This window comes from Melospiza melodia, chromosome 11 (assembly GCF_035770615.1).
Source record: "Melospiza melodia melodia isolate bMelMel2 chromosome 11, bMelMel2.pri, whole genome shotgun sequence".
In the NCBI taxonomy this organism is placed as follows: domain Eukaryota; kingdom Metazoa; phylum Chordata; class Aves; order Passeriformes; family Passerellidae; genus Melospiza; species Melospiza melodia.
In genome coordinates this window covers 22,589,134-22,612,142 of record NC_086204.1, presented here as the reverse complement: position 1 = coordinate 22,612,142, position 23,009 = coordinate 22,589,134, and the positions used below count along the sequence as shown (strand labels likewise).

Below are 23,009 nucleotides of genomic sequence, written 5' to 3'. Positions count from 1 at the left end.
TATCACATCCCAGTAATGCTAATCTAGGTGTAAGATTAATTTGGACTTCAAACATATTAAAGCAGCAAAATAAGATTTGCTTCCAGGAATGTTCAAAAGACAGTATATCCATATGATTAGATTCAACATTTACTGCAACCTTTCGTCCATAATATGAATTTGAAACCAACTCAGACGTTTAGTAAAAGATAATAGAAATAGATGATGTATGGAACCACTTACAGGACCCAAACATGGATTTTAATATGAGAAACAAAACTTAATGAGATCGTCTTCTCTGACAGAGCAATTAAAACACAAGAAGCATATTTCCAGAGCAATCCTTTCAGCATTTCTCTCATGGAAACTTATTCAATTATTTGGATGTAGCATTTTGTTGGTTTCTACCTATGAGGTTTCTATTCTTTTTATTTCTGTGTTTTTCCCTAAGAACTTGACAGTTACTTGATAAATCAATTTTTAAAACATTTGGTTTAGCCTGCCTGACCTTAGAAGTTGGTGTATTATTTCTAAAATAATTTTTTCCAAACACAAAAATTCAATAACCTACCAGTTTATTTCACAGCAGCAATGGTGAATAACCTCTAAGCATCTTACTACTGTTAAATCTAAAGCTTCCACTTTTTCATTTTTGTCTCCATGACTTTGATTTCTGTTAAATTTACAAAGGCAAACAACTCTTAGCAGGTTGACAGGTATCTCTTTTTACTTGGGATTTCAGCTGCTCAGTTTACCTGTCACTGACTCAAGAACCCATTTCACTGTAACAAGAATTAACATTGTGCATAAAGATTCACATGGGAAGGCACAGGAAGGCTCTGGACCTTGTGGGTTCTTACCATTCCCACAGCCTGGCATTTGGATTTCATCTTCCTGCCTCCCTAATTTCCTGTTAACCTCACAAAGTTCTCACTCAGCCACCACCAAAACACAAGCTCAAATATAGACTTGTCTTTTACTAACAGCTCCATGTCCCCCCTGTGCTGGGGACTCCAGAGCTGGACACGGAGCTCCAGGTGGGTCTCACCAGACACAGCAGAGGGGAAGAGCTGCCCACAGTGCTTTGGATGCAGCCCAGGACACATTTGGCATCATGGGCTGGGAGTGCCCATGGCTGGGGCATGTCCAGCCTCTCCCCACAGCACCCCCAGCTCCTTCTGGGCAGGGCTGCTCTCCATCTGCTATGTCCCAGCCTGGATCTGTGGTGGGATTGCCCCAACACATGTGCAGGACCTTGCACTTGGCCCTGGTGACCTCCAGGAGGTTCTCACAGGCCATTTCTGACACATTTCCAGGTCCCTCTGGATGGCCTCGCTTCCCTTCAGCATGTCACCCACTCCACTCAGCGTGGTGACACCAGCAAATGTGCTGAGGGTGCCCAAATCCAACATCACCAACACAGCTGTTAAACAGGGTCAGCCCCAACTGAGCAAACCCCTCACCACTGGTCTCCACTTGGACATCAAGCATTGACCACAACTCTGAGTGCAACTTCTATTTCAACTTTCATTTTTCTCACATTACCTCATTTTTAATTAGGAAAGATTTCCTCTGAATTTTATTTAATATTTTAACCTTTGAAAACTAATATCCTGCTCAAATGCTATGAATGTTTATCTCTACCTTATTGCTCTCTCTCTCTTATTGCATTTTATGATCTTTACAGCTACTTTGACTCCTTTGGCTACATTTTTTAAGCATAAATCTTCAAAATGGCCTTAGTTTGGAAAAATCTTTATTCAAGCAATTAAGTACATTTTTTTACTACAACTACTACTTCAAATATATTTACAAATTTTTTTTGTCTTCATAATCAGTTTTTGTTTTCAGTTTCATTATGGTTTTCTTGCTGCTATGGAGCAGTTTAGAGCTACACAAATAACAAATGGTAGATTCAGAGGGGAAAAAAAGAGGGCTGATTATTGAACAGTAAAGTGAGTGTTATTTCAAACAGATAAAAAAATAGATACCTTGTCCAAATACATGTCTTTGCATGGTTGAAAGACTGAGAGCAGAAACAGGATTTTAAGAGAGGCATGTTAGGTAAAAGCCTATAATATTGCTCAAGCTGTTCCAAAATACAGTGCTTAAAACCAATTTCTAGCCATAACAACTATCAATCATGATCTGTTACACTAATAATAGGATTGTATTCTAGTTTTGCTTTTTTAAAATTGGCACACACCCAAGATGAAAACTGGCAAAGAGGTTTTTCTCCCCTGCCTTTGTGTAGCATAATATACTCCCTAAACCTGCTTGTTACACAAATATTAAAGAGGAATTCCCTTTGTTTTGTGTTCTATCAGAATTAACTCAGTATCCCAAACTGTGCTTGCAGCTTTCACATATATTTGGTTCACCCATCCTTCCCCATCCTAACCACAACCTGTTCCACACAAGACCAATGTAAATTTTTGCCTCTCATTGGCTCCTGAAAACAAACAGCATTTGTTCATTTCCTTTTTTTATAAAATTAACAAAAGTCAAATCAACCATTCCCATAAGAACCTTCAGCAAAGACCCAAAAACCCAGCCCAGGTACAAAGGTGGCCTCTTTTTATTTCTACAGCTAAGTATCTTGCTGGCTTGATTTTTTGGGTTTTATTTTGGTTCTTTTCCAAGAGAGCAGGGGGCTCTTGAAATACCAACAGGAATCATTTTAATGCTTTCTGAAATCTGCCTTCTAGGAGTTTAGAAGCACTAATTCTTCACCAAGAGTATTTAGGGAGAAACCAAGGTTGCCAGCTGGGGAAAAAAAAAGGCAACCATTCCATTTCAAACATCCCCTCTGCTCTAAAGTGGTCAGGTTTCATTTGCACAATGCACCCTGCTGACGTTAATTTAGCAGCCCTCTAATCAAGCTCACTTCCTGAAAGAAAAGCAGAGAATACTGAAATGATGGTTGTTAAACTCCAAAGTTTTCAGAAAACAGAAGGAACTCAACTATAAAACCCCCTTTTGAGTCCCATTATAGAATATGCACAGTTCTGTCTGACTTCACCTGTGGAACAAGTGGGATCTGGAGAAGAATCTGCACTGTGGCATAAATGAAGTGTAATGAGGGGAGGCAAAGCCCTCTTGTGACAAGGCTTCAATTTGCCTACAATGGAGAAATTTTTTTTAAGTCCAAAACCAAAAATGAATAGTTGCTCCTTGAAACACTCACTTTCACCTGATATCAGTCATGAGCACCTAAAGAGACCCAAGACACCAACACAGGAGTGCTTTGTTTTGAGTGTCAGGGTCTATGTCAAGGGTATTTAAAGCCATCTCACTACAGGATAAACTAGGTCACCTGAGGATTAAGGGGTAAATGAATGAAAGCCATACACCAGTCCCTCAAACAGTAAGATAATACAGCTCTTTCTGGTTGAAAGGTGAAGTTAGTAAAACCCTTTGGTAGCATTATATTGTCTGCCAAAAAACACAAACAGTAATCACTTCATCCAGTAATTCTCCTATTAAAGACCAAGAGAACTACTGCCTCCCAAAAAGAACTCACATGCCACAGTGACCAGCCTGACCTTCTTTGAAGTCACTGCAGCTTTACCTCAAATGGTTTTTCACTTGTTTTTTTTTTTTTTTAAACAGAGAAAAAATATCTTTATCTAGTGGTACACAAATGCTACACAAGGATGAAGTTATTTCTGCAAGTAATACAAGGCAAGATCTACCCCAAACCCCTCTTATTCCACTGCTTTCAATTCTATGCAAGTTATGCAAGGGATTGCTTTCAAAAAATTGTTCTTTTCAAGAAGTGTGAGTTAAGTACATGGAAAATTGGCAATTCCCAGCAGCAGCATGTAAGCACCTCTACCCCCCTCTCCCCCATTTAGATATGTAACTGGATTTTTCACCTGGCTACACTCACCTCCCCACCACTATCAAAGAGAAGGGACTCTGTTACAGCACCATTTTTAGGTAACAGGTTTCCCCAAGATTGCTGCAATCCATACAGCCAGGCAAGGTGCAGGCTATTTCTCTTGATTCATGGTAAATCAATATTATGTTCCCAGCACCACACAACTAAATTACACCCATTGCATCTGCTGCTGAAAGCTGTATGTAAGGGCATGGTTTTTCTTTAGTATTTCATTTTTATCAGTCCCAATGGTACTACACTGGATTCTATGTTGTATTATGCCTTAACAAAAATGATTTTACTACATCACTCCATCATCTGTCTAAACTTAATCAAGCACAACATTGCTTTCTGAAGGTCTCCAGTAGTCTCATGTCCCTGAGGGGCTTTCTTCATGGTAGCCACTTTGAAAGAAAAATATCAGCTTGGCACTGTCAATCTCAAAATTTACAAGCAGGCAGTCACCACACAGCAAAACTATCCCAGATCATAAAATTGTTTTTAAAAAACTTCAATGTTTGCCCATTTCAGTACAAGAAGTTTTGGGTGCTATTTCAAAAATAATGTTTGAGACAAAGTGCAACAGAACTGCCAGGTTTAAACTTGGTCCACAGAGTTTTAAGGAAGGGCTTACCAAAGCAGCCAACAAGCCCAGAACAGGAAGCTGCCTGACATTCACATTTGAAAGAGGAAAAGATAAAAGCCAGGAAAACAAACAGTAAATGGCTGGGGACCATTAGAGAGAATAAACTGTCAGCCCACAGCCTTTGCAATCTGAAATCAATCTCAAATGTAAAATCACTCATGTCCCTGTTTAAGTCACCTCCAATCTTTTTCTTGCCCACAGCTCACCACAATCCATTCTTCTTTCCTCTTTCAGCCTTTAAATTCATCCCCATTGTTTAGGTTTTTTAAGATCCTAATTGCCTCCCAACAGGCACCTCACAATTAGCCCCCCCAGGGGATCTCTCTACCAGTCAGCACACATTCTTCCACCTTAGCCAAACTGTTCACTGTAATTATGAAAAATAAGGCAAACAATGCACATTTTTAAAAAGAGATCACTACATACACCTAAGGGAAAAAAAACAGTGTAATAATGGAAGCACTCAGAAACACTCTCAGGGCCACAGATCTGCTGGGAAGTGATGGCCATGGGCTTGGCTTGCTCCATTTCAGACCATGGAGTCATCCCCAGCAGAACAAGCCACAGCTCATGGACCAGTGGAGCAGAAAGAGCCTTTTTCACAGAATACACCAACCTACCCCAGTGACATCTGATAGCATTTCTTTTTTTTGGCTGGCAGTACAAGTGACATTTATTAGCCTATGCTGATGTAAAACAAGTGATAAATGTCAGAGGCAATTAATATTTTCATCTTTTGAGGAAAGTAATTTAAAAGTAATTATATCAGGTTACAGTTGTTTAAGCTGTGCCATACAATAGGTAATATTTATATTCATCCTCATTCCAAACATGATTTTATCCCACTAATACCCAAGAGCATTTTGAAAAACAAACCTTTGGCTACAAAAGCATCTGCTGTGCTTCAACAATTTGATTTAAAGGGAGCATTGCTATTAGCAAAATGAGTCATTTATAGATTTGACCAGGTAAAAACAAAGCTGAACCACTTTCCATGCAGAGAATGTATTCACAGATGATGTGCTGATAACTTCAAAGTCCAGATTTCAAAGATCTCTATATATACCTCATCTCTAAAAAGGAACAATACAAAACCATAAATGCCATTATCTATTTAAGAAATTCATTCAAAAGGCAGCAATGACATCTATCAGGAAGCATTCTGCATAGAAAGTGGAAGAGTTAAACCCTTAATTCACTATATTATGACATGTCTGCAGTGCAGCACTTCACCCAAAGCCCCACAGCAGAAAACACATGGGGATGCATGGAAAAATGGCCCTGATTACCTCCACACATATCAATAAAATTGATATTGGAGAACAGTTATGGACAGTAAGGCTGAATGTTAGAATAAAGACAATCAAAATCTGAAACAACACTTTTTACTGGATCTCATTCTTGATCCTTGAAACAAAACAAAAGAAACTTCGAGGTTTAATCACACAGAAGCATTTATAAAATGTCCCGTATTATATATTTCTACTACAGTATACAATAATTGAATTCAAGCTGAAATTAGCTTTCTAACGTGGAATAGACTTTCACACTGTGAATCACAAAACTAGAAAGTGTGATTCATAGCAAATCTTTAAATAGAGATGATGATTCCAAAGCTCATAAACCAAGTTTAAGGAACTCTGCTGCATTATTTACAGTACAAACCCAATGTTTTCACAAGATATGAGTAAAGTGAAAATTCATATTACTAAAGCGTACCTGCTCACATTAAATCTAGTCTAGCAAATAATTTTCATGCCACTTGAATTTACTGTAGTTTTAGGTGGCCTTTTGTTTAGCAAATCTTTTGAATGTCACAGATAGCCAGGCCAGAAGTCACATAACTAGGAAAAACCTTTAACAACTAGAAACAGGAAGATTCAATGAGCAAAATTTAATAAATACTAAGTCCATCTCCACCAAAGCCAACTCCATGTCTTCAACTACTGAAGGATTATGTAAACTTTAAATATTTTGGAAAAAGAAAGATAAAAAGCTGCTAAACTATAGTCACAGATTAGAAAATTCAGAATATATCCACACAATTGAAAACAAACTACAGGGAATACCTGACCCACTCTGGATGCCAAGAGTAAAACAGTTGCATTTGCACACTGCTCGGTGGGCAAAACCACTCTGCTATTCACGCAGCTGCTGAATAAAGTAATCCAGCTTCTTGCCTCTCACTGTTGTGCTAAGAATGCACATCAAAAACTCTGGGGTATTCAATTCTTTAAAAAAAATCTTAAAGTTTAATATCAGTTCCTTCAGAGAATAACACTGAAACACTTCGGAGTCCACAATTTACTTCACATTTTTAATAGTAGCTCCTAGAATTTCAAGAATCACCAACCCTGAAAAGCCTATCCTGTCTTGATCTCAGAAATTATAAAATCCCATACCTTCTACAGATCAGATAAATACTAATGGCTTGGGTAAAGCAATTTAATACAAAATAAAAGAAGCCAACTGATAAATCACATGGGAAATACTGCCACATATTTACAACTGACTTTAAATATCACTTGACACTTTAGAGATCCCTTTCTAGGTGTTATTAAATACCACTACTCCTAAAATATCTTCTGTAATTTATGTGACTACTATCCACAATTTACAAATATTTAGAATGCAAAGATAATTAATATTTATCTGTTGAAAACACAAAAGCACTGCCTATTCCCAATGAATAGTGATAGTTTATCAAAATTAGATTTTTTCACTTGGCACGTTTTAATTAGGTTTCCATTTACAAAAAAAAAAAAAAAAAAAAAAACAACAAAAAGAAAAAAAACACTCTATACCATCTTTCAATGTCTTTGAGAAACTGAAGAGGCAACCATAACCAGCAGAACTGACAGCAGGAAAATAAAATATGCTCTAACCAATTTCAACTTCCAGGCTGATGACATAAGCCTAGAAGCAAAATACACACAGTGCCTCACTGCAGGACATTTCTTCTCATTAAAGAGGTAAGTGGGTCTGTGTAAGCAGTGAAGACTATTAAAGATAAGCAGATTAAACACCAGTCTTGCAGCATGGCAGCAGCTTTATGTTGTGTTGCTAGGCTGGAGAGCTGGTTTCCCTTTAAGATTTGGGATTTCCAGCATTAAGCAAGTACAAAATGCAGCGATGTTAACACCAGTGGAACACTCCAAGTGGCTGATGGTGAGGAGGAGAAACTCCCACTCCCTACACAGCAACCTCTGCCACCAGCAGCAAACACCACTCATGGCAGTCCAGCTGACATGCGCAAGCCAATGAAATGTGTGAAACAGGTACTGCTGTTTATTTTTGGGAAGAATTCCTCTGTCCAGCATTTCCTTCAGCTCAGGTTCACACACATACATCCATTCTTTCATGCAGTCACCTGCTAACAAAACCTTTCTTCCTGAGGTAGTAGAATATTAATTACTGGTATTTTTATCTTTCCTCACAGCCTGAAAATAAATAGTTTCATGCAGTTATACAAGCATTCACAATGTCCTTACTGACAAACTGAAAGCACTTATTTAAGCATTAACTACAGCAAATTATCAAACCAATTTAACAGTACCCTGAAGACAGCAGCTAAATGCCATCTTTTCTGCCTGAGCAAACCATTTAACCTTTTCTCCTTGTCCATGTTTCAAGGACTTTTTATTCTGACAAGGTTTCTCATTTTTGCCTTGGTACATTTTCTAGTGTCCTCAAAGTGAATGCCAGAAGCTCATGTCCCCCCAAAATTGGTTCCCTTCCCTACCCCATAGCCAAGTGGACCACAAGCACCAATCCTGAGAAACCAAACCAGTGAGAAAGCTCACATGCCCAAAGACATCACCAAAAACCCACAAGGCTTCACACCTGTCTGAGCATGACTCCTCAGTCCTATAATGAGATGCACCACACAGATTTCACAACATTCCATTTTCCCATGGTGTGACACACAGCATCCCAGCACCAGATTACAACAGACTCATACAATAAAACTTCACAGCATTTTCCCACTGAATTTAGTCAAAACCAGTTGCTTATGGCTGATCTAGTCAATGAATTCTAGAAGCCATTCATCTGCAGTCAGAGTTCTCCAGCTCTCCTCCTCAGCAGAAGACAGAGCACATTGCCCCGAGAGGCTGGACACCCCCAGCCTCTGCACAAGAGCAAGGCCATTTCCCTTCTCCACACAGGTAACACCAATGCACATCCCACTCCTCCTGTCAGCTGCCAATTTTCACAGAAGCTAAACAACTTAGACTGTCTTCTTAATTAATTTCAGGTGTTGGAAATTTACCAAGGGAACAGGAACCAAGCCTAAACATAAATCTTGCTTCTTTTGGAAACCAACCTGAAAAAAAAATCTTTTTCTTTAACTAATATTTTTAAAAAGAAAACTGGTATGCACTTTCTGGTATGCTAACATGAGTTTAAAATTTCAGTATCTGAATAAATCATTTTTATTTATCTTCTCATGTTATCACCTCTTCCTCAGATGTCAGTGTATGTGGTGACTGCCTACATCATCACTGCTGGAAGCTCTTCAGCAGATATCTGACCTGTGGGTTCAGTTCCTGGTAAATCTGTGAGCAGTATGAAATAAGTCTTGTTAATATATTTCCCATGGCAGGCTCCCCTGCAGCACACAGTTCCAAAAACTCAAATCCAAGAGACTGGTAACATCTGAAGATCATTACATATGTATGTATGCATTTGTCTTCATGCTCAACTTCCTAAGGTAACTTTCAGTTTGAAATGTAGATAATTATTCAGTTAATGTGTATTTCAGAAGTTTTTTAACAGCAAAACAGAAAAATCAAATTTTGAGTTCCCATTTAGCATCTCCCTTGACTGTGAACAACTTACAGACCTTTAGTGAGCAATTTCTACTTTATTTTTTTTATAAAAATACAGTAAAAAAGCAACATTCTTACTAACACCATTTTTATCAGATCTTGTAATGATCTTTGTAGCCAGCAAAAAAAGTCTTCAAGAATTCTAAAAGACACTCTTTAGGAGACAAAATTGAAGAGCTAGTCAAGTTTCAGGGTCTCTAAATTATGGCCAAAGGTGTGTCAGAGAAGGCTTAAACTGTACAGTGCAGTCAGCCTCCTATTGTTAAATATATTCAAGCTTAGAGATTCCACTGATTTTCTGATTCCCTTTCCCTATAAAACAAAACAAAAAAGTGCTCAGTCCTTAGAGTAAAATAAACCAGCTCAAGAACAAGTCCACCAAATACTCAGATTATACTCTCTATGCCCTATTTCTCCCCTGCCCCCAGGAGGAAAATGTTAGATTTATCTTTAAAACTAATGATTTTTTCTTCTGGTGGGCTAGGAGGCATGGGGTTTTTGGTATATTATATTTTAGCCAAACATGCTGTGCAGTAGAAACACTAGCCAAGATAAGCACATTCAAGCACAGAAGTGGTCCCACAAAGTAAATTACCTAGTTGAAGTTAGCCCAAGTTTCAGCAGAAAATGAAAGGGAGATACCACACTCTAAGGAAATATGGATGCAGGGAGCTGTGGTGATAATGTCCAGCCACATGTGAATACTGCTTACATAGCACAAATGCAGAATATAAACTGTGTGCAAGTGTCTGAAATTTGGAATATCACACTCTCCATTACTTTTCTTACTTGCATTCACTCATCAGGATTTTGGGGATAGAATCTCCAATTTCTTGCATGTGTGAGATGAGTAAAAGCACACATGCACCAGCTCCTGCAATGCAAAAGAAACCAAAAACCCCACCATTTTCTAGTGCAGGATGATCAAAACACCAGTTCATCTTCATAGGGACTCACTGGGTACTACTGCTATGATCTGCACCAAAATACCAGCTACAACAAATGTACAGGGAACAATAACAAATCTAGGTAGCTTCCTAACATGTGTGGCTACATCACAATGTATTTTATGTAACACCAAATAATTTAGAAATCCCAATACACATCTCTGTATGGAGCAGCAGAAACAGTTCCACCACTCAGCACCGGTCCCTAGGCAGTAATTTATGTCAAAAGTCCAAGTTCATTACCTAAAATGAAAGCCTAGAAATTAAAGGAATATGCTATTATTAGAAGCTCTTTCTCAGCCTTTTCTCAATACTACTGCACAGCTACATTACACTGTGAGCATGCTATATGTGTGTGTATGTTATAAATATATAAATATATACAGTTACATGTACACAGAAATCTGATTTGCCTCTCCTGGACCTTAAATTTCCACGCATTTCACCGCTACAAATTTGTAGACCAAATCTGTGGCACCAGACAGGATGCAACAAAAGCAGAACTGAACAAATGAAGAAGGTGATACAGAAGGGCCACGTGCCACTATATTGACTTTGCATGTATATATATATTTATAACATTCCTGCTCCTTTAGGTTATCTGTTCCCTCTAGTCCACAGCTATTTCCTGCAGGGATCAGGCCTGAGAGAGTTCCCCAAGAAGACAAATTTATCACAGTGTTGGTATCACAAGCATTTCAGGTGATGGAGGTAAAAGGGAGCACAAGGCAAACATATGTGTGCATTTGGAAAGTGCCATGCAGGGAAACATAAAGGAAACAAGATTTTCACAGTGCACTTGATTGAGTACCAGAACAGGTGCCAAAAAAGGCTACAAAACCTCCTATCCCTAGATACATTCAAAACCAGCCTGGACAAGTCCTTCAGCAGCCTGATCTAACTTTGGAATTAGCATTGATTTGAGAGGAGAGGTTGGATTAGAAAACCTTATTTGGGCTGTGATGTTCATTTTAAAAGCCATCAACATCCAGCTTGAACTAAGAAACCAATTTTTTTCATCAGTGACCTTTCAAGCTAGTATAACACAGCATTTCAAGGGAAGTAATTAAACATATTGCCTTGGCAATGTCCCAACAGCTCTTTAATTTTTCCTGATTTTTGAAGTTGAAATTGACTATAAAAGGGTCACTTTTCCAAGCCACAATTTCTTCCAAAAATTCTACTCCAAAATACAGAGGGGAAAAAAAATCATCCAGCATTAACTTCCTTTTGGACATCTGCCTTATTTCCTGATATCCTTTTTATCCTTTTAGCCTATATTCTTATTTCCTGAAGCATTTTTGATGTAGATATTGATTACACCTATATATACATATATATACACATATATATATATATATATATATACACATTTACACATACCTACCCAACTGTGGACAGACACAACACCACATCTAGACAGCAAATACTGAAGGCCACCAAAATGAGGGAATTTCACCATGTTACACAGTCAAGCCAGGGAAATGCATTCGCATCCCCAGCAGTGTCTTCTGCTGACACTGGTGGACATTTGGGCTCCTCCACCCTCCCTTCCTTTTCCAATACTCCCCTAAAGAATTACCATGAGAACCACTCCCTGGCATGTCAAACAGATAAAACATCCACAAGAAATGCTAGGTTCTGAAAAGCAATAAATGGCTTTAAAAAAATTTTGATTATCTGTGGACAGAAACAATCTTCTTGCTTATGAAACTGTGATTAATTAGATACATTGAAAATAAATATCAATTTATCCAAAAATTCACCCCCAAATAATCTTACTTATTCCTATATACTCAGTTATACAGAAAGTAAATACAGCTAATTTTATGATGAGGAAATGCACTATCCTAATACACTGTCACCAAGGTATATGCAGCACACTGTGTCAAGCTATTTCAGTAATACTAATAAGCAATAAATAAATAAATAAATGGAAAGGTGAGATGTAGAACACATTCACATAAGGCAGCAATTACTTTGTAATTGCCTTAAAGCATCAGCAAGGCATGAATAGCAATATGTTAAAATATTAAATTTATTTTCCTCAAAGGAAGTTAAACAATGGGACAGACATGGTTAATTTAATAGGCAACGTTCATGGTCTATAAACAATTACTTATGCTAGCAAGTATGTAATAGGCTATATACCATCCTATTACATTGGAAAGGGGGGTAGAGGGGAAGAATATGTTGCTCTCAAGCACAAATGTATTCCCTGTCCATCTCACACAAGATTTTGGAGCTCACTCACTTCCAGCAGTTTTATTCCATAAGCATCAGTCCAGTTATCACACACCACTGACACTGGCACAGACTACTGCTTGTCAGACCAGTGCAACCCAGTCCAGCTTCCACAGCACGAACACAAAATAAAACTTCACTAGGATGTTTAGGTTCAAAACAAATTAGAGTATTTATTGCAACAATGATAGTTGTTGAAAGTAAAATATAAATACTATTTGCATTGTTGAACTGCATTCTGGTTTTGCATTACTGCGCATTTGAAGTAGTAAAGAAGAATATGTCAAAAATAAATGAGAATATTCAATCTGCTTTGACATTTAATTTTTAATTAATGCTCAAGTAAAATGGCTACTCTAAGGCAAATCTGACAAGTCATGTAACAGATTTTTTTATGAATCTGTAAAAGTGAAGTCCCAAAAATAAGGTAAGCCTCATAGTTTATACCTCCCTTCTTACCATAGGAATGGTCACAAAACTATTGGATATAATCCAAGACATTAAAATATTATTTTATTACTGTATACAAAATCCTGCTTTTAATTTATAAAATATACACTAGGTAAAAAAACAAAAACTCAAATTCTAGTATCATTGCTATGTTCTCAGTCAACCTGATTCACACCAAACAACTGTCAGCATTTTTATGAGACTGTCACATTACAAGCAGAAGAACAAATAAAAGAAGGCTGAAGTTACACTTACCTGCAGCCCTCTTCTTCGAAGAATACTTGAATCATCCATATTTCCACTGCTGATCACTAAAGCTCACTTGCTTCTCACTAGCTTTGCTCTCTAACTGTTAAAGAAGTCCATTATTTTCAAACTTTTCTCCCCCTCCCACTCGCCCTCCGTCCACTTGCTAAAAATAGGACATGGTCTTTCACTTGCCTGTCAGGGAGAGCTGCAGCCCAGTCTCTGACTATCTCTGTGTAATTTTGTCTGCCTCTTTGTGGCAGATTTAGCAGGTCACATATGAAAAAATCTCCTCGACTTTCCTAAATCTTTTCAAGGTTGGATGTCTCACTCCCCTCATACACACAACTGTCTATAAATATATAATAATAATAATAATAATAATAATAATCCACAACTCCACAGAAGGCCAAAGAGTGGAATTTAATTCAGATCCCATACACATGCATTTTTGCTTTATTTCCATTTACTCGAGCTGTTTTAAGGGATCAGTAAGCTAAAACAGCTGCCTTCATTTACTGTGTATAATAAGCTCACAAAATCCAGGTCACATTTCCTTTAAAAAATACACAGTCACGCTAACTAAAAAAGCAATACTGTGGGCACACAGGACGATACACTGGCACCGAAAATACAGAAAAATCTCGCTATGAAAGCCACGGAAATTTTATTTTGCCCAATTCTGAAAAATTCCTTTACTCCTTTGCAAGACAAAGCAACTGTGAGATTCTTCAGATACTGTCACACATTCTTTTGTTTCTGCTATCTCTGAGCTATGCTGGGCTCCTCCACGCAGCAGGCACGGCACATTCTTCAGCTCATTGCTGAGATCCTGCGACTCTCATGTGCTGCAGGGTCTGGAACACATGTTGCAAGTCCTGAACATTTAAGAATTCATTCATCTATTCATCACTGACAGAGCTGTCTGAAGTAGCCCTTCCCTCATCGTCATCCATAGCAAAAAGGCAGGGGGGAAAAAAAAAATGAAAAAGCACAGTTGAGCTGAGGCTTTTTCAGTCTGTCCTGCAGTTTCTGTTCTCCAGCTCCCTTCACACACACAACTCCAGCAAGGTCAAAAAGGGCTTTGCCCCTTTAGGTCCGTAATGCCAATGCCATTTTAAAACACGAGCACACAGCATGTGTGGAAAAATAAAACAACAATGATTCTAGCTATACCGAACACCATTTCAGTAAAACCAAAAATCTAGGTATGTTCATCCCAGTATCATTTAAATTTCTGAGCATGTCAAGAAGCCTTTGTCCTACACATGCCCTTTCTAGATTAAAAAGGAAAAAAGAAAGTATTGCAAATATAATGAACAGCCTATTGCCGCAATGACCTTCAATATTTTAGCAGAAAGCTAAAGCAACAGATTTCATCTCCTGATAGAAGCTTAGGAAGAGAGTCTATTTATAACTTCTGAATATAAACACTGTATTTAAAAAGAACCTAACTTCTGAAGGATTTCATGAGATACACACATCAAACTTCATCGAGAGCTGTGTTTTTGAGGGGATTTCAGGCAGACATCCTCAGGTGTGCCCAGCCCGGGCAGCGCTGCTGTCCCCGCAGCTCTGACAGCTGCGAGCCCAAAGGAGCCTCCGGCCGAGCACACGGGGCTGGCCGCGCTCAGAGCAGCGCAGATTTACACGGAAATCTTCAGCTCATCTTCGTGCTAAGTGACCGAGTCACATGAGCTGAACACAGCATCGTAAAGTCAGCTGAAAGCAGATACAACTCGATCCCATTCACCAGGCTTTTTCCCTGATCCTCGGCGGAGCGAGTGTGGTCTTTTATTGAGAGCAGCTAATAAATCCTGCGGCTGCCGTGCCTGCCTCCATCCATCTGCCGATTTACACGAGCGAATGCCGAACGAGGGCTGCAGCGCCTTTGTGCGCTCCGGAGAGGGCAGAGCTCATTTGCATGGAGCCTACTGTACCATATAAAAACCTGCGCTAGTGAAAACAACTCCATGAGCCACTTCATTTTAAAGGAACAGCATCTGCTTTTGCAAATGGGGCTGGGGAACTGCGAGCCAGCCACAAAACTCTGCGGGAGAACTTGAGGATGTGCCACCGGGGGGAACAGCGACATAAAAAACCAGAATAAGCTGTTTAAAAGCATACAGGAATGTAAAATGATCATAGGACTTCACCGGAATAATGTTCATGATGGATTTCAATACAATTTCTTGCATTCTGCCATGAAGTAAGCTTCCTCAGGAAAAAATACAAAATACTAACTTCAGTTATCAGACATTAGTACCATACAAATTCTATTTTTACCTAAGAAAATCTCATAGAAACAAAACATTTTGGCATGCATGCTAACATACATTACACGCACTTTGCAGTTTATTTTGTCTACAATAGATTTTAGAAATATTTCTATTAGACCATGAACTAACAGGATCACTGATCTTACCTCTTTTAAAGGCACCAGCATTAAACAACACATTCTGTGAGAGGAATCAAGGCATCTTAACAATCATGCAACACCATTCCCATTGTATTCTCCTCCTAAATCAACAACTAAATGAAAATGTTTCAGGCAGATAACAGTAGTATATAACCATAACTTATTTCCATAACATAACTGGAAGCATTCTTATTGGCACATATACATCTAATCCTTCCTGGATTATTTACCGTAATATTCAGACATTGCCAATTCTCAATATGTCTTCACAAGTGATTTGTAATTGATTGAGCCTGGCATGAGTCTTGAAATACCATGAGAATCATCTGTTCTCTTCCAAATTTCAAGATTTCTTGGGAAGGATGCTTTCAAATTGGCTGCCTGCCACACTTACCCAGTTTCTGGGGTAGAGAAGCCAAGTGGGGCTGCTGGAAAAAAAACAGGCATGGCTTTTCCTCCAGCTTCCCTGTCCCCTTCCCTTCTTCAGTGCTTGCTTAAATGTCAGATCAAAAACCACCACCAAAAACATCACAAATGGGGCAACCAACTTTTCTACTCTCCTGTTTAACTGTTAAGACTAATCCACTCTCTTTTTTTCTTCCTTCCCCAAAATCTACCACAGAAAATCAATGATGAAAGAAGATGGGAGAAAATACTTAGGATCAAACTGAAACAAGCAAAGGAAAAATGGAATTTCAAAGCAACTCTCTGACATGGAAATTTTTTTTACTAAATCCTACCTTTAGAAATTTTAATTTACTCATCATTTCACCAAAATATTATGCCACCCTTAGACAGTGATTTTAACATCCTAAAAGGTATGCAGGTAAGTCTCCAATTAGTGATGAGAAAGTATTGTATAAGGCATTCCATTAAAGGATATATTACTAAAGGATATTAAAAAACTGAAGGACACAATATGTAATTTTATCAATTATATAAAAAGTTAGTTCTAGAAGACAGTTCCCAGTCTCCAGATGCAGGCAACACCAAGAAAGAGTCTAACAAAAAACCTATTTATCGGGGGGGGGGGGGGGGGAACTCAAAATAAGGAGGTCATGTAATACTTGAATCCTTTAAGAATGAGAGTACCTACCTTAATATTCAACTACACTTAAAAAAATTAGGAAGGTGGTTAAAAGATGAACTTTAAAGTTGATTAACCAACAGCTTTAGTAAGCTCCTAACTCAGTTCTTCCTCCCTTCATCAAATTTACAAATCTGGAGAAAATTTGCTTTGCTCTGCAGCAACAGGGAAAGAGAAAGGGTAGTGTAGCATTGGGATTTCCTGGACATAATCCAACCAATTCCTGTTTAGCTGCAGTGCTCTGAAAAAGCTCTGAGAAAGTTCTTAATTGAATGTTGATTTGAAGACATCAAGAAATGGAAACAGCCATGAACTTCCAGTATGTTCCTACAAGGATTAGCCTGGTAAGTAGGGAAGGGCAGTTTATCAGCTTGCCAATACTGGGGTGAATTAAACCAGGCCAAGAGCAATTTCCAAAGAAACAAAAGGAGTTACTGCTTTACACAACAGTCACATTGGGCTATTTCTGGCTGTAAAAGGCTGGAGGGGAAAAGAATCACAAGCATGGGCAGAAGTGTTTGGACAAATGCATTGAAGAATCTGCCAAGAACTCTTAAAAGAGGGAAACACACTGAAGTTGACCCAGAGTCACAAACAGCTGCGAGTGTTCTGGGAAGAGACTCTGCCTTAGACACCTGCAATCAGAGATAAGGTACTGGGCTCAGCCAGTGCAACCATTCTGTGGCTTTGTTTAAGTAAAAAGCCCAAAGGCAGTGCTTGCCCAAGACAGGAGTGTCCTGCATCCTAAAAGGCACCCAAACTCCAAAAAGGAACGAGGTGTAACAGTGAATTCGTAAACTAAAAAGTAATTCTAAAAATTGTGTGTAGCTATGACAGTTCAAGGAAGCTCTGAATAGACTAAGAGACCTTACACATCATAAATCAGTGGTATTGTCTCTAGATACAATATTGATGACATCACCATGGAAAATCATGTCTCTGGCCTACATTTTGAAATTAATATTGATAAAATGAATGATCCAAAATAAAATGTTTCCAGGGTAGAAAAACAGCAGTGTTAAAAGACTTTAAGAACTTAATCTCCTTTAATTATCCCAGGAAAAGCCACATGTATGACAAGACATTGAAGAATATTAAGAGGACCTAGAATTTTACTTTTTACACAGTAGACAGCAAACAACCCTACTTCTCAGAGGTCTCTAGGAGGGGTCTGTGCTTGGATTCCGGACAGCATTTTATGTCTTTTGATAAGAAGAAATCTCTTCTCATTCATGCTGATTCAGACCCCATTCCACTGCCTGCTACCAAAATCTATCACTTCTCTGTCTTGTGGAAGAAAAAAATCTGAGAGGTCAGAACATTTCCAAGGTGAAAATGACAGGAGTTTTCCATTATTAACTCCAGCATCATCAAAACAACAACTCTTTCAGTTCTTCTGCAGCCCACAGGTTTTCAAATAGCATCAGTGGAAGACGACCAAGGACAGACCAATTTCACAGTCAGAAAAGCAATGACCACAGGAAGTCACTTAGAAGTTGTGCAATTGCTCCTGTGTACAATACATTTTACTGAACCATAATTGAGAATTCCTGAATAAGCTATTATCCTATTACTCACATTTTCTACTCACCAAAGCAACTGCAAAGGGGAATAAATAAGAATGGAGTCTGTATCTACTATATCAGAGTGCATTTACATATGCACAAAGACATATCTGTGTAGAATCACGTGGCTCATCTCTGAGCTGTGCTCAGTTTGCATATTGTACTTTCTATGCTGAATATAAACTACCTATCTGAAATTGTAATTGATATTTGCAGTGAATTTCAGGTATCACTCCACATCTGTGAAAAAACTACAAATTAAAATAAGGCAAATAATTCTGCTACGACTTCCTAGTCATTTCAGGTTCTTGGCACTGCATCCTGACATCTTTTGTGGTTTATACCGTTGCATCAGAATTGAAACCTTCCATTACCAAAAAAGCAAAACCAGTAAAGGTCATCTTGGCCATCAAATCATCATATGTGGATCAAAAATGTCTGTGCTGTCTAGAATAGCTTAAGTAAATACAATAGCTGCACTCCTTAAATTCATAACTCCAGAGAATTTGGAGGTCCTTCCAGAGGTCCAAGTCCACTTATACTGACCACTTAGAAACTTTTGATATTTCATAATAACTACAAAAACAACAGAAAGTCTCTCACACAACCAGGGCCCCATCACTGGAGACAGGGTGTGAAGGACAGCAGCACTGCACAAAAGGATGATCTTGTGATGATCACCAATTCACATTTTGCCACACAAAGAGTGCTCCCATCCAAAAATCAGGCTAAAAAGACCAACAGCTTTTCAATTTTCTGCAGCAAGATGCAATGGTTTTAATTACATATTGTATTATCAAGGAGTTTTTTGAACCAATGCCCTGATCTAAAATACTGAGATTCAAAATTTACATTTTTCATAATGTAAATTATGAATTTCATCATTCCTAATTCATTATAGTTTTTACTCTATTTAATCAAAACTAAAAGCAATAAGACATCAAGCTGTGGGAAACTTTAAAGCTATAACATTTCCTTACATAACATATTGTCTGGTGGGAAAAAAAGATCACTTTCCAAAATTTAAAAAGCTGACAACTTTAGTGACATTTTTTTTAAGTCTCTGGTAGCATTTATCTGTGCAAAAAAAAAATGAGCCAAATGTTTCGCTGTCAAACTGAAACTTAAGTGCTTGGGGCTTTTTTATTTATTTTGATCAAGCTGTGTTTATCTGGAGATTTTAAAATGTGTCTCTTCGAGATACACTGACAGAATACTGAAACCAGGAAGGCTGATGAGGTAACTTGTTTTTTAAAAAAAGAAAAACAACAACTTGGCAGCCAACCTAAGGAAACTCGCCTGACAGCTTGTCTGAATTTCTTCTGGATGTCTTGCCTATTTACAAGATTCAGTTTGATAAAGTAAGACCTTTGGAGCAAAGCTGAGCATTAGCAATGAACTGCAGCAGAAACTCATCCTGAGCCACCGCTTACGAAGCTTGGTCCCTGAAAAAGAAATACTGAAAAAATGTGGAAGATCCTCAAGGTTTACACACTACTCAGGCTTTCACAGCACTCTTTCTGTCTGTTCCCGGTTTGTTAGGTTCAGATTCACGGGCCAGACTGCCCCATCCCCCACATGCAATGCCTTATGAAAGGCGGCACTCCCACTCATCTTCCATACAAATGTAAATTTGCTGCCGACAAGGCTGGAGGAAGGAGTTCATTCATCTACAGAACAACTGCTTCCATAGTGAAACAGGGAGGCACATGCAGAAGAGACACCAGCTTCCAGGCAGAACCTTGGCTCAAGCTAACATCTTTGGAAAGGAATCTCCAATTAAATTTCATATTTATAGAAAAAGTTGGATTCACTATGCAAATTCATATTCTGGAGCTGAACTGCCATTAGAGCAGAATGAAAAGCAGCTTCTCTCATGCCACCTTTCAAACACAATGCCATTTTTAAAAGAAACATGGTTTAGATAGGCAGAAAAGCCTTTCTCAGTATAGGCTGCAAATTTAAACCTGAAGAAAATATCATTTCTGTTTACTAAACATTTGATGACTACCAAAATCAAGTTTCTCTTACTTTATTATAAGACAACCCTCATGTTTCAGACATTAGGACTTAAACCTCAGCAATTAATAATTCCAATCAGAACGGCAACAAACCCAAAGCTCAAGGACTCAATACCAACTTGTGTGTTTCCCAAATGAAGCTATTGACATTTACTGAAATGCTTATGGAAACAAAGGCTGTAGTTTCAAGAATCCCACAGGAAAAAGACATTTTGAATCCAGTTAGCCCAGAAGCTATTCTGCCCTAGAAACTAGCTCTATAAAGCTACAAATTACAGATGCATTACCTCATATCTCATGCAAACACACTTACTGATAAATACTCCCAAAATTTTACTGCACACAAAAGATTTACCCCACTATCCACACCCCTGACCAGCACTGGCCTTGCTGCAGCCTCACCACAGCAGCACTGGTTTGCATATACACACTTCCCTTTTCTGTGAACTCCTCCCAAACTTCTGCTTCCAACTCTTACTTCATCAATAAAGCCACATTTAACTTTGAAGTACAAGCTAGACAATTTTAATAGAAAGATGGCGCTTTTCAATTAAAGAGTTGTAAGGACAAGAAATTGCAGAGGTGTGAGACCAAATCGAGCTGTATTTCACTGTATCTTCCTCACACTTGTATCTGTAGGATATTTGTCATTTTGAATGCTCATTTCTTCAAAACAAACACTTGATTTTTCATGACACAAGGAACCTCTTCTATTACACTGGTAAAATAGTTACAAATAATGATTCATGCTGTCATTAAGAAAAAACCCATTAGGAAAAATGCCATGAAACTCAACAACTGCTTTTTCTTTAATTATTCTGCTCAGAACAGAGTCTACAGCACTGCATATATTTTTCCAACTTAATCTACATAGAATTCATTTCTATATACCATGAATTTTACCTTGGTTTCCCGCTGACATTAAAGTGCTTAAACAAGACTCCAAAGGTTGTACCATTTTGCTCGCTTAAGACCAACATAATATACATCAAACACTACCTTTGAAATAAATACTTGAAGATAAGCCAAAACATTTGGAACTAGAGGGCTTTATTCTCTCCTACTCTCCTTGTTTATACCTGACTAAGCTCACATCGATATCCAGGGAGACAACTCACAGCAGTTTTTTACTGATGGATTCTGACAGGTTTTTATTCTTCCATTTCTGGTCTCAGACAAAACTTTGCTATTGATTTCTCACAATTTTGTCATCTCCCTAAAGTGCTGGACAAGTTAAAAGCTTTTTTATAGATATCCTTTTTTTCTGACATTTATCCACTAAACTTGAACAAAACCAGGAATAAAGGTAAAAATAATAAATTCATTCAGGATTTCAAAGATTTACAGTACAATGATAACTTTTTTTTTTTCAATTCTCCCTTTTTACCAGGATCTGCATCAGACCTCCCATTTTTATGAGTTCTCATGTTTTTTTTTTTTTTTCATTTGAAAGCTATTTTTCATTTTAAAAAGAGTAGAGACATAATAGTAATTTGGCAATCTCTTGAACATTTTTGGTGTTTTTTAATAGAACCATTTACATTCAGTCATGAGAGAAGAAACAGAAGACAGTAAAACTGCTGGCTTAAAAGACTCAAAGAATATTTCTCAAAAGAAAAGTGTGACAATAATTACTTTAAAAGGCATGTGAAAACATGTCTCCTTTCATAAAAGTAGCAGATAAAAAATGCTTGGATTTCAAATAAAGTCAAATATATACGTTTTGCATTTCTTGATACATTTACACTTTACTCCAAATTAATTTCAAACACAAAACTCTTACATGTGACACAATACAAGTCCAGAAGCAAATGTTTCAGAAAACAAATGTGCTTCATTGCTGCAGCATCTTTACAATATATGTTCCTTAAAGAATTCAGACATATTATTGAGTTACTAATGTAACATTGACCAAAACAGTTGAAATCTTTTGTTATTTGTTTAAAAAAAAATCTGAGCTCACCAGTAAAAATTGAAATGTTATTTTCATGCATCATTTGAATTGTCACCTGGGCTTTTTGTCTCTAGAAGTGACAGAGAATATCAATGTGTTAATTGAAACAAGCAGTACGTAATCCACAGGACATCTTTAGCATATGTTTCCTTCCAAGGCTGACAAGAGCTTTCTTGGATTTTTCAGCACTAGAGTCTGACGTTTCCATAGTCAAGCTAAAAATATGAACAAAAATCTTACACATTTACATAAATATGTATTTTCCCAGCAGTATCTTTCCACAGGAATCAGACACACTGTATCAGTTTTGAGACCTTGAAAAATAAAATGTGAGTGTGGTAACATTGGCATGAAAGTGTTGAAAACCCCATCCTTAAAGCTGTATTTCTCTTCACAATTCAAAAGGCCCAGAAAAATAAATTCAGTCAGAAACCCAGCTCCATGATAGAACATTCTTACTGATGAAGGAGAATGAGCTAGTGGATGTAACAAGGCAAAGCTCAATACTCAAAGCTATCATAATTTAAAATTAGACATAATTATCCTTAACAAAACCAGGCACTGTGGAAAGGGGCTTTGGAACAGCTGCTCCTCTTCAATTTAAATGCTCATTTGTTTTACATTGACCTAGAAATCAGTATCCTCCTAACCAAAAGCCAATTAGATAATAGTCTGTCTTTCAAGCTTGTAGAATACTAATTTTTGTAATGTTGTTAGTAGTGAAAAGCAAAGAAATAAA

The 23,009-nt window shown here is 37.8% G+C and overlaps 1 protein-coding gene across 11 annotated transcripts in view; it reads right to left on the bottom strand.

Annotated features, from left to right (window-relative positions):
* Positions 1 to 23,009, bottom strand: part of MAST2 (microtubule associated serine/threonine kinase 2) — a 184,932-nt gene that overhangs the window by 122,919 nt on the left and 39,004 nt on the right. For 2 of the 11 annotated variants that reach the window (XM_063166016.1, XM_063166018.1), the window contains exon 1: positions 13,234 to 13,534. The exons of 8 other annotated variants lie outside the window; for them this stretch is intronic. In XM_063166016.1, the coding sequence (XP_063022086.1) occupies positions 13,234 to 13,272 (39 nt within the window). In that variant the 5' untranslated portion in view covers positions 13,273 to 13,534. Of the gene's footprint in view, positions 1 to 13,233; positions 13,535 to 23,009 lie in introns of those variants that run through there. One more of the 11 variants, XM_063166022.1, reaches the window with a different exon arrangement.